This window comes from Pelophylax lessonae, assembly GCF_965119305.1.
Source record: "Pelophylax lessonae genome assembly, chromosome: 9".
Classification (NCBI taxonomy): domain Eukaryota; kingdom Metazoa; phylum Chordata; class Amphibia; order Anura; family Ranidae; genus Pelophylax; species Pelophylax lessonae.
Window position 1 is genome coordinate 116,164,294 of NC_138776.1, and position 16,462 is coordinate 116,180,755.

The 16,462-nt window shown below is 41.2% G+C and overlaps 1 protein-coding gene across 4 annotated transcripts in view; it reads left to right on the forward strand.

Annotated features, from left to right (window-relative positions):
• The window catches only part of SGMS1 (sphingomyelin synthase 1), a 364,196-nt gene extending 348,604 nt beyond the window's left edge, over positions 1-15,592 (forward strand). For all 4 annotated transcript variants that reach the window (XM_082268258.1, XM_082268259.1, XM_082268260.1 and 1 more), the window contains 3 exons: positions 4,482-4,635; positions 6,229-6,395; positions 14,319-15,592. In XM_082268258.1, coding sequence (XP_082124384.1) covers positions 4,482-4,635; positions 6,229-6,395; positions 14,319-14,495 — 498 coding nt within the window. In that variant the 3' untranslated portion in view covers positions 14,496-15,592. The remainder of the gene's footprint in view (positions 1-4,481; positions 4,636-6,228; positions 6,396-14,318) is intronic.
• Positions 15,593-16,462: the final 870 nt, after the last annotated feature.

Here is a 16,462-nt window from a genome sequence, read left to right on the forward strand (position 1 = left end):
CTCTATAAGAATTGTCTTTACCTTTTTACAGTTTCCTATTGTGCAATTAAGGAAAGAAGCATTGCAATAAAATGTATTTTTCCAATGCACAAACAAATGATTGCTGTAGACCTCCCTGGTACAGGACAAGTGTGAAGTCACACGGCTTGGCTTCAAGATGGAGTTTCGTTCTTACCCTCCGGAAAGTTTTTTTCCCTCCAACGTGGGCCTTTCCCCAGACTGCTTATGGGGTCTCTTTGGGCAGTGCAAGACTTGCTAAGCTTAAGGGGTGATTGTCCGGTTCCGATTTCGGAACGTTTTCATGGGTTTTATTTAAACCTGTTTACAGTCCCCAGGAAGGAGGGCAAGGTGCTTCCAATTCTGGACCTCAAGGCGCTAAACTGCTTTGTGCGGGTGCAGAAGTTCTGAATGAAGTCCATTCGCATTGTACTGGCATCCCTGCATCAGGGAGATCTTCTTGCTTCTATCGACATCAAGGACACATACCTCCACATTCTAATGTGTTGATCACCAGCGCTTCCTCCGCTTTGCCGTGCGTGGGAGAGGAGCATTATCAGTTTGTGGCGTTAATCTTTGGTCTCGCCTCTGCTCCTCGGGTCTTCACAAGTGTTGGCACCGGTGCTGGCATTATGTCAGCTGGGGATCACGGTACTGGGGTACCTGGACGATCTTCTGCTGCGAGCGGAGCCTCCGACTGCTTTGGTGGACAGCTTAAAGATTACTCTGCGAACTCTGAGGGAGTTTGGTTGGATTTGAACTTTCAGAAGTCTGCTCTGGTTCCGTCCACAAATCTGGACTATCTGGGTCTGACTCTGGACTCGGCCTTAGCTAGAGTGTTCCTTCCTCTGGAAAAACTCCAGAAACTGCAGGAAGCAATTCAATTTCTGTTGTCCAGCAGACGGTCATCTCTTCGGACTTGCATGCGGGTGCTGGGCCTGATGGTGTCTTCCTTTCCAGGCGGTTCCATTTGCTCAGTTTCACACAAGATCTCTGCAAAGAGATTCTGGTCAAATGGGACAAGAATCCACAGTCTATAGACAACCTGATCCGGCTGAGCCAGGGTACAAGATGGTCGCTGATCTGGTGGCTTCATTCTCCGGCACTTGGCCAGGGCAAATCCTTTCTCTCCCTGTACTGGATGGTGGTCACCATGGATGCCAGCCTGTCTGGGTGGGGAGGCGTCCTCGGAAAAGGTTCTGCTCAGGGGGTCTGGACACTGGAAGAGTCCAGACTGCCGATCAATGTACTGGAGCTCTGAGTGATCAGACTTTATCTGGATCATTTGGACGGATCGTCTTCAGGGGTTGTCCAGTGCGAATTCAATTGGGCATCGCCACAGCTGTGGCCTTTGTCAATCACTAAGGGGGGCACAAGAAGTGTCCTGGCAGCTCAGGATGTAGCCGCCATTCTAAGGTCAGCAGAATGTTTTGTTCCAGTCATCTCTGCTGTACACATTCCGGGGAGGAAAGTTGACAGAGGGATTACCACAGTCGACAGACGTTGGACCAGACGGAATGGTCACTTCATCCGGAGGTGTTTCATCAGTTATGCCTCCGCTGGGGTGCTCCCGAGGTTGACCTGTTGACCTCTCGTCTCAACAGGAAGGTGCAGAGGTTTGTGACACAGTCTCGGGACCTTTTGGCGGACACCACAGAGGCGCTGGGGTCAGTATTGTATATGATGTATGCCTTTCCCCCCCTCAAGCTTCTGCTTAGACTTCTGCGCTGGATCAAGGCTGAAGGAATTCCGGTGATCTTAGTGGCTCCAGACTGGCCTGGCCGGTCTTGGTACACCGATCTGGTACGGCTGGTCACCGATGTTCCTTGGAGACTTCCTCTCAGGGAAGTTCTGCTGTCCCGAGGGCCAATCTTCCATCCTGCTTTACAGTCGCTGGCTTTAACGGCTTGGCTGTTAAAAAAAACAGGTGCTGAAAGATAGAGGTTTTCTGATTCAGTGATTCCTACGCTGTTTAAAGCTAGAAAATCTACCTCTAGGAAGATCTACTATCATACAGGGAAGTCGAACATTGCATGGTGTGAGTCTCTAGGGGTTCAACCTCGCTCCTTTTCGCTGGCTTGGATTTTGACCTTCCTCTAACGGGGGGTTGAGGGCTTGAGTACTATTAAGGGCCAGGTCTCAGCCTTGGCGTTCTTCTTTCAACGACAATTGGCCACACTTTCCTTGTTGCGTGCTTTTATCCAGGGAGTTCGACAGTTGACTCCTCCAGTGCAGTCTCCATTGCCACCTTGGGACCTCAATTTGGTGCTTTCAGTCTTCCAGAAACCTCCTTTTGAAAATTTTAGGGAGGTTGCCCTGCTTACGTTATCCCAGAAGGTGGCCTTTTTGGTGGCAATCACTTCTGCGCGCAGGATGTTGGAATTGGCGGTATTGTCTTGTCATTCACCTTACTTGAAGAAGCCACGTGATGCGGAAGTGGCGTAACGCGTAGGGACGCTAGACCGGAAGTGACGCACACACGCGGAAGAGAGGACCGCGATCTCACTCAAGTCTTCTATCTTGCGCAATGTTTTACTGGCTAATGTGAGTGTTTTTAATCTTTATGGAAATAAAAACCTTTTTATGCATGACAATATTCCACTATCTTGAGCCTTTCTGATTTGAGATTCGCTGGGGACTTGGAGAAGGATAGGAAGCTGTTCCATCCTAGGCAGCCCATACAACAGTACCCACTGGTTAGCAGAGCAGGAGTGAAAAGGAGCCCCCTGGATTTCTGATAAGGCTTATGTTTTCAGACCTTGAGGTGAGCGACTAGTACACACAGAGGGGTATAGAAGAAGCACCCCACTATCTAAGCACGGTGTTAGGTGAAGGGTCATTACCTTTGAGACCTCCCCACCTGGATACACTCTTGGACTATTTGCTTGATTTTCCTGATTTTTTTTTTGGAGCACTCAGGACACTTTATTTATTTATTGAATGAATTTATGCACTTGTTTATGCACTGAGCACTTTTACCTGTCACTGAATGAATTTATGGCATTTTAAGTGGTGTTGTATATTCTAGGATCATTGTTTTTACTATAGATCACATTTTAGTCACTCTATGTTTGATGATTGTATACATCTATAGTACCTTGATTTATTTATTTATTTAATTAATTACATGAACACACGTGATTGAATCAAGATCATTTTAATATTTCACCACTTGGAGCACATTTGAATATATTTATACTATTTAATCCACATTTTTTTACACTTAAATTTGATTATATCTTTAGAAGACTAGTTATTCACGTCCCAGAAGCGCAGTATCCCCCACCCTTTATCTTGAGTTTCACACTGCATGGTTTCCAGTACCGATAAATGCAGCATCTGGGATAGGTCTATTTAATTACATATTTCCCCAGACAGCGCAGGACTCCTCACATATATCTTTATATTCTGACACTGCTTGTAACTAAACTGAGTGCCTATAGCTGAGAGTGGGAGAATACCGCTTGGGACTGCCCATAGACGTAGTGAAGCTTTTTTTTTTTCTGCCTAGTGTCCTAAAAAATAACATTGTGACGTCGCTTCCGGGTTACTTCATCGGAGACCTGATCGAATCTGACTTCGTTCGGGACTCTGACCAGCCAATGGACGTGCTATCTGCTCGCTCAGGGCTCCCTGTGATGACGGCCGAGCGGCTGCTGAGCCACATTGGTTATTAATAATTACTATTTATCATTAGAAAGCCGACCGCCGGGTCTAAAAAACGGTACAGGTACCTCGGTTTGTGGGAAGTGGGTAAACCTAAAACAGAGGTACAGGTGTAACAACTGGAAGAATGATAATAGAATACTTAAAATTTTCAACAGTGCTAAAAATTTGCATATTGCAATTTTAAAAATTAGGCATTCATGCACAAACCTGAAATACCCAAACTACTACAACGTTTCTTCAGAAAAAACCTGAACTGGCCTATGTATTTTGCCTAGTTTTGAGAAGATATGTACCCGTACATTTTGTGGACAGTTTAATGATTTCATATTGTATGTGCTGTGGTCACACTTTATTAGGGATTCCTAAACCCCCCCCCCCCCGTAGTTAAAATTAAGCATATCTGAAGCGCAGCAAACATGACCTGTTAATAGGTAAAGTGAAATACAGAAGTTTTTTCCATTGATCTTTGTTTTTTGCATTCATAGAAATCCTCCCTCAACGATACCAGTCTGACACACCAGTTCATTATTAAATATAGATACTCAATTGAAAAATATTAAAATTGTCAGGACTTCAGAGCCCTCATAATGCATGAATTTGATTGCAAGTTCTTTACCGCAACTAGAAAATCTTCGGCTCTAGCACTGTCATTTTTCTTATTTAATAGGAAACACTTAAAATGCATTCTTTGTGACTACAATTTTTTTTATTTATTTTTGTAAACATATTTAAGGACAGTTTGAATATTATCATAAACATTGATATTGACATTTGCATGTTCTGTAAACTAAAAACCAATTTCTTGCTTGTTACAGATTTTTGGTAACTGGGAAGCCCAGTCCCGGAGGATAATGAAGTTGATTGCAGGAGGAGGACTTTCAATTACAGGATCTCACACTATGTGTGGGGACTATCTGTACAGTGGCCACACAGTCATGTTAACACTGACATACATGTTTATTAAAGAGTGTAAGTATTTCTAATCTTCTACTCAAGTTGTAAAATAGGCAGATTTTTATCTGATCTCAAAGACCAGTATATCAAAATGTTATTCTTTCACACCTCTCCAATCAGCTCTTAATTCAGCAGGAAGCATGAGATTTGCTGAATGCAGTGCTACTGATTTGACTCAGCAGTGGGTGTGTCAGACCTCTGCAGAGAGACCACTTCTTCCACACACATTGCAAGGGCCCTTCTATGCAGCATGCTGATGGGAGACAGGCTTTTACACCAGATCTGCATAAAAACTGATGGGAAGACTGCACAGATTTGACTTGCAGACACATCAGTTTACATACACGTTTTAGTGAGTTTTTTATGCCGTTGACATCAGTTTTCATGCACATCATTGTATGCCATGTTCAAACCAATGTTGATTTCATCTCATTTTTCTCCCATGCAGAAAACTGCATACACATTGCAGACTCCTGCGCAAAAGAAATCTGCACGTTGTGGTGTTAACAGGGCACATAGAGAACCATTGTTTTCTTTGAGCCCTTGCAAAACACCTGCGGAAAAACTGACATCTCTGCACCATGGTATGAACAAGGCTTAAGTCTGTGGCTGTTTTCTGGAAAATAAAAAATAAAATGCAAAGTCCCGCACATACCTGATTAGCCTGCCAATTTGTCCTAGCTCAACAGTATTTTTAGCAAGGTGTTACAAGAACCTAGTATAAGTTACTTTTTACTTGCATACAGTTTGAAGAATTATAGTATTAACTATTGCACCATGGTACCTGCTTCCTAAACACTATTGGATTTGGTTTACAAGTCCTGCAAGCAATTTCCTTTTCTTTTTCAGAACTATCGAGTTGTAGTAGTTAGAGGCATGTTATAGGTCTTGATTTACTTAATTTTGCAACCAGCTATAGTAAAGACCTTAATCTAAACTAACTTGTTGTTTAGGGGATGCAGGGCATATCTGATTTGGGTTTTCAATCTGCTCTACTCATTGATCACCCATCACTGGTAAATAAATTGCTGATCAGGAAGCTATTCATTGTAGACATCATTATAAAGTGATACTTTGGTTTTCTGATGGGTGTTCTGAAGGAGCCTTCCTACACGGAGTCTGTTCTGCTCAGCGTGGGCTTGATCCGCCGATCCCCGCTGAGCAGGCGGGTGACAGCTCCATCTCCGTTATGTGTGCAGAGATGGAGCTATCAGATCCCCACTGTCCTCTATGGGGAGATCAGATGAGAACGCACCGCCTGTCCGTTCTCATCCGATCCTCCAGACGGAGGGAAAATAGGGTTTCCATCCGTCTGGATTTCACGGACATGATCGAAATCGGATAGCAGCGGGTGTCAGCGGAGATGTCTCTGCTGACACCAGATGCTTCATAGGGATGCATGGAGCATCCGATCAGGTCCGCCTGAAAAACTGACAATCGGATCGCCCGCGTGAAAGGGGCCTTACATTTTTTAAAACTATTTTATCCTGGTCCAGGGTGACACTTTATCTTTTATTCTGCAACTACAAGAGTCTTTATTTGTACATTCTAAAAATAAAAAAAATATTTGTAAAACAAAGTTATATACTTTTTTCTTTCCTTTAACAGATTCATCTCGGCGCCTCTGGTGGTATCACTGGATCTGCTGGTGTCTCAGCGTTGTCGGGATCTTCTGTATTCTTTTGGCACACGACCACTATACTGTGGATGTTGTTGTTGCCTATTACATCACTTCCAGGTGTTTCTGGTGGTATCACACTATGGCCAACCAACAGGTGAGCTGCAGTATTTTGGAGCAAACGGAAATAGTGTTATAAATGATGGGAAGATCTGCATTACCATCTGCGACCTCTGAAATTAAAAACCTTGGAAAGTATCTGTATATCCTATTGCAAACAGTCCAGCTGTTACTTTGCGGAAGGGGATTAGGAACAAAAAGCTAATAGGATTTGTTGCTGTGAGCTACTGTATTTAACCAGGTACCCCCACTGTTCCTTTGGACCAACAATACTGTTTAGATGTATTGAACAAGAAATACAATAAAGCATAACTAAATTCAAAAACAAAAATTGAATATATTGTGGTCTACCAATCATTTGACTTGGTGGCTGCATTAAATGTATTTTTTTTTTTTTCAAACTTCTACTCCTTTATTTTCACCTGGCGATCAGTCAGTAATAAAAGCTGACCATTGTAGGCACTCCTTCAGTGTTAAATGGGTTATGTCAACCCTCTAACTGCCACTTTTGCCAGACAGTTTGGACTTTTCAAGGAAGTGGAAAAATACCAGATTTACTGGCCCTATTAGTAAGATAATAAAACTATGTTGAACTCAAATCATAATAAAGAATGAAGGAAGTAATATGCATGAAATTTTCCTTATACATTTTATTTAGTTGTTTATGTTAAAGGGATTGTAAATGCAGAAGGTTTTTTTAAAACTAATGCATTATCTGCATTAAGATCAAAAACCTGTGTGCAGCAGCCCCTCTCGGCCCCTCTTGTACTTACCTGAGCCCGTCTTTATCCAGCGATGTTGCAGAGTGTCTAAGCTGCCTGGGACTACCCTCCTCATTGGCTGAGACAGCAGTGCATCACGATTGGCACCTGCTGTCAATCAAAATCATTCAGCCAATCAGGAGAGAGAGAGGGGACGGGGGCAGGGTCACAACTCCATGTCTGAATGGACACGAGGAGCTGCGACTCAGCTTGGGTGCCCCCATAGCAAGTTGCTTGCTATGGGGGCACTCAACAGGAGGGAGGGTCCAGGAGAGCCAAAGAGGGACCTGAGAAGAGGAGGATCCAGGCTGCTCTGTGCAAAACAAACTGCATAGAGCAGGTAAGTATAACATGTTTTTTTTTTTTTTCAAATGAGGCTTTACAATCACTTTAAATACCCTTTATAAATGCATTAATCTTCCCATGACATAATTGTCATATTTCTCCCAGGAAACTCCTATAATTTGGTAAACCATGCAAAAGGTACCATACATATCCAAAAGCCTGTGTAGACTCGTTATTCAATAAATATTAGGCCAAGTACAACTCTCTGGGTAAATATCTTGCAATGATGCACCTAAATTTGAATGAAAAAGATGTAGATGATATTTTCTTGGATAAATATGCATATTGTATACCTGAGGACATCTGTATCCCTGAAGGAAGAGGTTTGCAAGAGGAATACAAGAAGATGCCATTCATAGGATTGGATCGATATCTCTCCATGTTTATGGACTTGGTGAAGCCGAATTTGAAGATACTAGATTAGGTCTAAGGCTACGTTCACATGTGGGCATAACGGATCACGGGCAGAATTGCGCCGATTCTGCCCGCGATCCTTAATCATTGCAAATCGCGGGACGCCTGTGCGATGCCCGTGATTTGCAATGGCACCCCAAACCCTGTACGATGTTGCAGCGATTTCCGCATGCTGAATCGCGGTAACATCGCGGAAACTGAATCGCAGGACGCCTGTCGCCCAAAAAAGGTACAAGAGCTTCTTTTGGGCATCAGGCGTCCCGCGATTTGGTTTGTGCGATGTTACCACGATTCGGCAGGCGGAAATCGCGGCAACATCGCACAGCGTTTGGGGTGCCATTGCAAATCACGGGCATCGCACAGGTGCCCCGCGATTTGCAATGATTCCGGATCGTGGGCAGAATCGCCCACATGTGAATGTAGCCTTACAGTGCATGGATAACTTACCCCCTCTATGAGAGAAAAGCTTTGGACGCATTTAAAAAAGCAAGGATATGGTAATAAAACGTAATGATAAAAAGAGTAATGCTGTCCTGCATTCTGAGACCCAATAAAAGGCATTACATTTATAGGCAACCTTACAGTACATTATGAAAATCTACGAGAGGACTTGCTCCAAGTCCTAGTTAACAATTGGATAGGCATGTCAAATGGGGCTTTCTTGAAGAGGTACTATCAGAGTATGAACACTTAAAAGTAGATACATACACAATACCCACATTCTATACCCTATCGAAGGTGCATAAGAAAAAAACAAGTACCACCAGGGCGCCTGATAAGTTTGGGTAGGGGAAGTCCAACAGACTGAGTAGGTAAAAAGTTCCAACCTATTGTGAAACATTTGAGAGCTCATGCAAAGAACACAGGAGAAAATTGGAAGGTATTGCTATAGAAGTTTGGTGCTTAGTGAGCTTGGTCCCTGTACACACCCATAACACACTCCATGAGTCTCGCTACATGTTAGGCTCCATTCACACCTGGGCGTTTTTGAGTGTTTTTCAGCTCCAAAAACGCTAAAAAAAACGTTCCAAAACGCCCAACAAGTAAAACCCCATTCATTTAAATGGCCCCTGTTCACATCTGAGCGTTTTGCAAAACGCCTGTAGCTGAAAAAAGTACATGAGCTTCTTTTTTGGGCTGATTACCAGTGTTTTTGATAGATGTCAATGAAAAACGCATGAAAATCACAGAAAAAAACGTGGAAAAAAACACGGTAAAACGCTACGCTCAAGTGTAAATGCAGCTTTAGAGTGTATTGGATTGGTGGTTCAAAGGTTTTAGTAACCAGGATTCATTTATTAGAAGTTTATTAGGTTTTATTTTATGAAACTGCTTTTTTATCTGTTTTGAGGTTCTCCAGATAAGGGGCAGCATGTACACCTGCCTACGCATGTTTGCATTTGGGCTGGTGGGAGGAGTTGGTAATCTACCTGTCTAGTGGGTTCAGTGAGCATTTTGCACCTTTGCTACAATTTGTAAATGACGTAATAATGTAAGAATAATGTATTATTCTAATTATTATAATGTATTATAATCATATTATAAGAATAATGTATAATAAAGGGCATTTAACATTAAAGTAGAACTTAACTCAGAAAAGAAGTCCTAATAGATCCCTTCAGGCTTGCCCCTTTTGCAGGTGTAGCCATGAAAAACTTAACTGCCTATACTGGTTAAAATCTAGTAATGCATGGTCTCACCCTGCTCTGCACATTCTCAGTTGCTTTCTATTCTCAGTACTGTGCCTAAAATCAGAGCCTCTTGAGGCTTGATCAGCTGACCGCTTTAAGATTTACTGTTAATAAAGTGGGTAGAAAGCAACAGGAATGACACACTGTGCCAATGGAACACAGATTGGGGGGAGAGAAAAGAAAAGCAGGAGGTTCATAGTTCAATTTTCAAAGACAATTTGTAAATTGATAGTCTCTCCTTTCTTACTCATCACAACCTGTGAACTTCAGCACTGTAAAGCTTCTGTCAGCATTCCCTTTTAGCTGAGCTAAGACATGCAAACATTTTATTTGGAGAAAGTTACCTATAGTTTTTGAGACCAAGGAGAGGGGGAAAAGTTACCAAGAAGTGACTGCACTGGGCTTCAACACAATGGAAGCCTCAAGTAAGAAGAAATAGGAGCAATGCTGGAAGCAATCTTCAGCACACACAAATTTTGATAGTATAATTATTAATGTGGAATGTATGTTCTTTTGTTAAAGAACAATAATTATCAAACGGTTATGGGTTCCACTTTAAGAAAGAAAATGAAGAGCATGGTAATTCCCCATATTCTTTCTTGTTTTGCTATTATTTATTGGGTAGGTGCACCCCACTCATATTCCTGTCTTTGGGGACTTGGCAAATACTTTTTTCTCTGTCGCTCATTGACAGACGTAGTCCTCGTTGATTAATAACAACTCGGGTTATACTGCCCTCTACAGGAGTAGGACTAGACAGGAAAGAAAACATTCTGGCCACACCTTAGGGGCAGTCCCAGAGGGTATATCCTCTCTCTCTCTCTGCTACAGCAAATCAGTTTTTTTCTGTCTAGTTAGGAGTAAGGACCTAGATGCCTTGCTAGGATCTTCGGTCCTGGCAGGAATTTTTCTTAGATTTTTTTAGACAGCTTTTTTCTCCAGTGTTCCTGTGAGATCTTCAAGTGGACAGTACCACCAGTGGTGGATCCACCTATTTCCAGACTGAATAAAGCCACTGTTATCCCGTTGGAGGACGCTCCGTCCTTTAAGGATCCGGTGGATCGGAAGATGGAAGCGGAGTCCCACACTATTTTTTCCCTGATAGGGTCAGCCTTTAGACCAGTGATTGTCATTGGTTTAGTTTCACAGACATTAACGGAATGGGCAAGATTGGTACACCATGACCTAAAGGGGAAAGGTATCCCCCAGGCAGCATCTGATTTGATGGAACAAATTATACAAGGACTGCAGTTCGTCTGTGACGCAGCCCTGGATGCCACCCCCTTGTTAGGGCATGCATCTATGTCAGCGGTAATCCTCAGACGTGTGCTGTGGTTAAAATGCTGGTCAGCGGATCTAGGTTCCAAAAAAGCCTTGGCGAATCTCCCCTTTCAGGGGAATCGCCTATTTGGGGCCACCCTAGATGAGATCATTAAGGATGTCACTGGGGGCAAGAGGGCGCACTCCACTCGAGCGCTCAGTACTTCCTGGGCCTACCGCCATCAGGCGTCAGTGGTCCATGTGTGCAAGGCGGCCACCTGGTCGTCGGTACATACCTTTACGAAATTTATAAAGTTGATGTGATGGCATCGGCGGATGCCTCATTTGGCCGCAAGGTTTTGCAGGCCGCAATTTGAGGAGACCGGTGGTCTACCTCGAGGGTTTTTTTCCGTTGGAATTTCAGTTGAGTCTCATCGTGTGATTGATGAGCCTTTAAAACTTCTAGTTGGCACCGGTTGGGCCTTCTAGATTGGATTTTGATTTCCATTTTTCCACCCCTCATTTGTGGTACTGCTTTGGGACGTCCCGAGTTGTTATTAATCAACGAGGACTACGTCTGTCAATGAGCGACAGAGAAAAATGGATTTTTGTAAAATCTTACCGTAAAATCCTTTTCTCTTAAGCTCATTGACAGACGTAGTACCCGCCCCTCTGTTTTTTGAGTTGGGTTGGGTTAAGTTCTCTAAACACTGCTTTGTGACATAACTGATTTGCTGTAGCAGAGAGAGAGAGGATATACCCTCTGGGACTGCCCCTAAGGTGTGGCCAGAATGTTTTCTTTCCTGTCTAGTCCTACTCCTGTAGAGGGCAGTATAACCCGAGTTATTAATCAACGATGACTACGTCTGTCAATGAGCTTAAGAGAAAAGGATTTTACGGTAAGATTTTACAAAAATCCATTTTTTTTTGTATAAACGTTTTATTGAGAGAAATATAAACAGAACAGTATCATCAGGTAGCGAAATAACAAGGCCAAGTGATACAAAGTGAGACAACTGAATACAACAGAGAGCATCGCATAATGTACTCAAATTCCTATGTCATTAAAACAAGCAAGTAGAGCTTAACATGAAACAGTAAGGCTGTCATAGGTACATTACATAAGAGTGCAGATGTATCACGGGCACATGCCCTAGCTTGAACGGACAAAACGAGTGGGAGGTAAGTCTACGGAGGCTTCCACGTAAGGAAGAAGCACTTGTAAGTGAGGTGTAGAGGAGAGAAGGGGAAAAAGAAGAAGAAAAAAAGGGAACGTAACTAGGAGGGGGGGGGGGGGGGGGAGTTCCCTATCTCAACTACCTGTAGATAAGTGAAGGGTGCAGTGGGGGGGGCATCAAAATGTTATGTGAAGATGAGTCGTCCCAGGGATGAACACCCCCAAGGGGATCTAACTGTGTCCGAATCCAAGGGATGACCATCCGGTAGTGTTAGCAATCCACTCCCCAATGAATGAGGGAACGTGGGAACAGTGGAAAATAGGAGGGGGGGGTTGGGACAAACTACATAAGACATACGCAGGGAACATCTGGAAACAGTAGGTGTGGAGGAAAGAGGCAAAAATGAAGGGGAAAAAAGAGAAACAATGAGTGGGGGGGAGGTGAGGAAAGGGGGGATAGAGAGGAAAAAAAAAAAGAAGGGGGGGGGAGGGAAAGGGGGGGGGCAGCAAAGGGAGAAGGACGTGGGTGCACTCCCCCGGGCACGAGCCGGGGGAAGGAGACGAGCTGCAACCAGATGCCATATCTAACCGGTCGGCAAATACTTTTTAAGTAGTATGATTAATAAAACTAAATGGGACATATATTTGAAATATTTTAGCTACAAATTCAACAGCGCTGATGTTCGTGATGTTCACTCTTTATTTTGCTTCACTGACTGTTCATTAAACGAAGATATGTTTCATATGATCATTTTTAATGCACTTATAGTTCAATTCCAAAATGTAGTTCAATACATCCTTCATATGCCTTATGTAACAAGTTTGTTAGTGATTTGTAAATGCCTTCAGTAGATGCTAAAGTACACATTGATCTGTATCTTGTCTTCTTCCTCTAAGGAATGCAGTATGTCCAGTCTCAACAGCCGGTTTTGTCCGATTTATAGGGTTATAAGGAATTAGTATAGGTCACTTAATAACAGAGTTTGTAGATTTTTAGTTTTATCTCTTCCCTTCTAATCACAGTTAGAAGCAGATTCCTTTTCTTTTTCAGGACCAATGAGGTGTAGTAGTTGGTGGCATGATATATGTTATGATTTGGTACTTGATACAACTCTGTTGTTTAGGGGGGTGCAGGGCAGAGATAATTTTAGGTTTTCTATTTTCTCTTCGAATAGATCACCCTTCACTGGTACTCAAACTACCAATCTGGTAACTGGACTTTATTATGTAGTGATAAAAAGCTTTGGAGGGCCCTTCCTGCCTGATGGTTACAAGTAATTTGATTCGATCTTTGCTTGTACCAGTTAAAGGCTATGAAAGCTAGATGGAGAGCGCTAAATTATTTTTTCATAGTGTAATCATTATCCAGAACTTTTCCAGCATGACATAAAATGAGCACACAAACACACATGACATAAAGAACATGACATAAAATGAATTGTTTTATAGAATGCAGCAGTTTAATGGGTAAACCTATGTTGCAGTGGGAATCTCCATGGAGCTGGATCATTTTCTTAAGTCTGAAAAATATAAAAATTCCCCAGCACTGGAGCCTTCTAGCTAGTCATCACAAAAATATCTAATTAAACATTTTCAACATTTAGGTTATAAAACACAAATTTTGGTTGCATACCTTTGCAGATCCATGTGACGCTACACTGCTACTGCTCAAGTCACCATTCCAGAGTATGGTCCCTAACTATAAACTGTCTTAGCTTGCATTTAATATAGCAATGGGTAAATTGAGAGCAGGCAAGCCTTGGTGGGAGCCCTGTTCTCCTAACTACTTCCAGAGTTAAAGTAGTTCTAAAGGCTCAAGGCTTTTTACCTTGTATTCATTGACTTTTGCTTCTATCAGTCACAGCCAGTAATCCAATGAGAAGAGAGTGGAGGCAAGGCCTAGCCATGCTCTGTGTAATAAATAGAGACACAACTTAAGGCTTGCTATTGAGGGCACTCGGTAGGGAGGGGGAGCAAGGACCTGTGCTAAACCGTTGCATGGTTTAGAAGTATAAATTTTTTGTTTAAAAAAAATAAATCTTTCCTTTAGAATACCTTTAAGGGTTAAGCACATTCTCATGTTGGACCTTTCAGAAAAACTGTTTTTTATACAGGTACATACAAGATCAATGCCAAAATTTCTTCATATGAATACTAAGTGCCTATGTGTTACTGTGCCTTAGCAAACTCCATAACAGGCTGCTCTTGTTCTTTTGACCTATCATGTGGGTAGCCATAATTGTATTTTCGATAAATATTTGAGAGAAAAATGAAGACGTTCATATATAACTGTACTTTGTAATGTTTTACAGGTGCTGAAAGATGCTTCCCCATCAAACCTCCTTTCACGGGTGTGGTGGTACAGACCTTTCCAGTACTTTGAGAGGAATGTTCATGGTGTTGTACCCCGTTCCTATCATTGGCCCATTCCTTGGCATTGGTTTCATGCTAAGCAAGTGAAGTACAGTAGACTGGTCAATGTGGCATAACTACAAGATGCTGGCAGTGGACTGGGAAGCTCACTGAAGTGCTTAGAACTCTAAGATGTTGCCATAAACGCAAACACCAACACCCCTCTGTATGTTAAGTTACCTTGACCTTTTTCAGTTACCTGGTCAACACTGTGATAATTTTTTCTCCAAAGGACCCATGTTGGAAGTACATGAATACCAAGAATTTAACTTATCATGCACTGTACAGTTTCCTACACATGTGGGAAGTACATTATCCATAGCCATGCTTGTTTGTATATGAAGAAACCGAATAGAACACTGAGATTTTATAACCTACATTTGTCTTTTCCAGTCATGTCTGGGAATAAACAATTTATTTTCTTGGGAAAACAATTTCATACCACTTACCCTAAATACTGGGCTCTAAGCCATTTTCTAACCAGTGTCTCTATGAAGGCTTTGTTGTACCTGAACAAATGTATGCTGCAGTCCCACATAATGGGAGGTATACCGGCACTGGTTGAAGGCGATATTTGTTCTTTTTTAACTATATTTTAATTGTCTCCTTATTTGAGCATTTCAAGTGGAACTAAATTTGATTTGATTTCAATTTTTTTTTTTTTATATACTTAAAAGTATTTTTTCCAGTGCTGTGGGACTGCAGCTGTGTATTCTGCAGACTATCTGTTGCACCAGTGCTCTACATTAAAAATGATACACAAAGAATGGTTTAGTAAATATGATTTTGTAAAAGAATCTTTAGCAGCCGTGTCAAAAATATTAATTACACTCTGTTGTAAAGTGATTTTTCTAAGTATTTCCTACCTTTATTTTTCAAACTGTTGATAAAGATATCATATAAAGATTTTTACTTGTCAGAGAGAAGATCTAATAGGGAGAGAGATTTGTAAATGTTTCTAGTGCCTTCCTTGTCTTGAATGTATGGTTAGTAGGCAGTCTTAATAAATTTTAAATAAAGTATTCTGTAACACACTTGAAGATGAAAAAGTATATAGATATATAATATATGGAAATGTTATGACATATTTTTGGCATTCACGCTTAGAAGACACTTTAACTCAGATTTCATTGTTTAGTTTCACCGTAAACAAAAATAGAATGTTTGAAGCAAGTCATAAAAGTTAAATATGTTCAGTTTTTTTTTTTGTTTTTTTTTATTATTTTTTTTTTTTAAAAACTTAAAAAACCGTAACTATTCCTTAGCAGATACACATTTTCCTTTCCCCAGGTTAAACCTCACTGTAGTTTAATACCATGCCATGCATATTTTTGACACTCCCGTCAATTTCTCTGTTTTATTTGTGCTGAAAATGTTTGTTATAGTATTTTCGCACTAACCATATTTAAGATGAAAAGTATTTGATCATATGATTGCCAATGTACAGGATATAGTAGTTTTTTTAAGAATGAATATATCTATAACTGATATATATTCGCATATATATATCTGTTCTGTATTTTCTGTATAGCAGATTTTTCTTTTGTGTTTTTTTTTTTTTTTTCCCTTTTGTGTATTCACAAGGTGATGTTTGTACTGTAAAGAAAACTCTTGGTGATTTGAAAATAAAATGGTTACAAAAACCTAAAAAGCAAATAGAATACACTTGAATTGTGTCTGTGCTTGTATTCATAGCCTTACCATTAATGCTGGGCAGTATGGATCTGAAATGTCTTTGTCTATTTATGGTGTCTACTGTTATTGACTTAATATATATATAAAAAAAAAAAACCTTTTAATGTTAAAATGGTTTGCTCCAGTTTTCTTTTTCACCTTTACCATGCTTACCAGTTTAGTTTTCACAATTTATTTCCCTTGTTTCCAAAATTGTTAATTAAAATATATTTATTTATATCATGGTTGTGTTGTATTCAATGTACTTGCTCTATTTATGAATGGCAAATAAAATGCTGTATAATAAAGCAGAATCTGCACTGAAACCATTCTATGTGCAGGAGATTCTACAGGTAAGTGCAGTTTAATG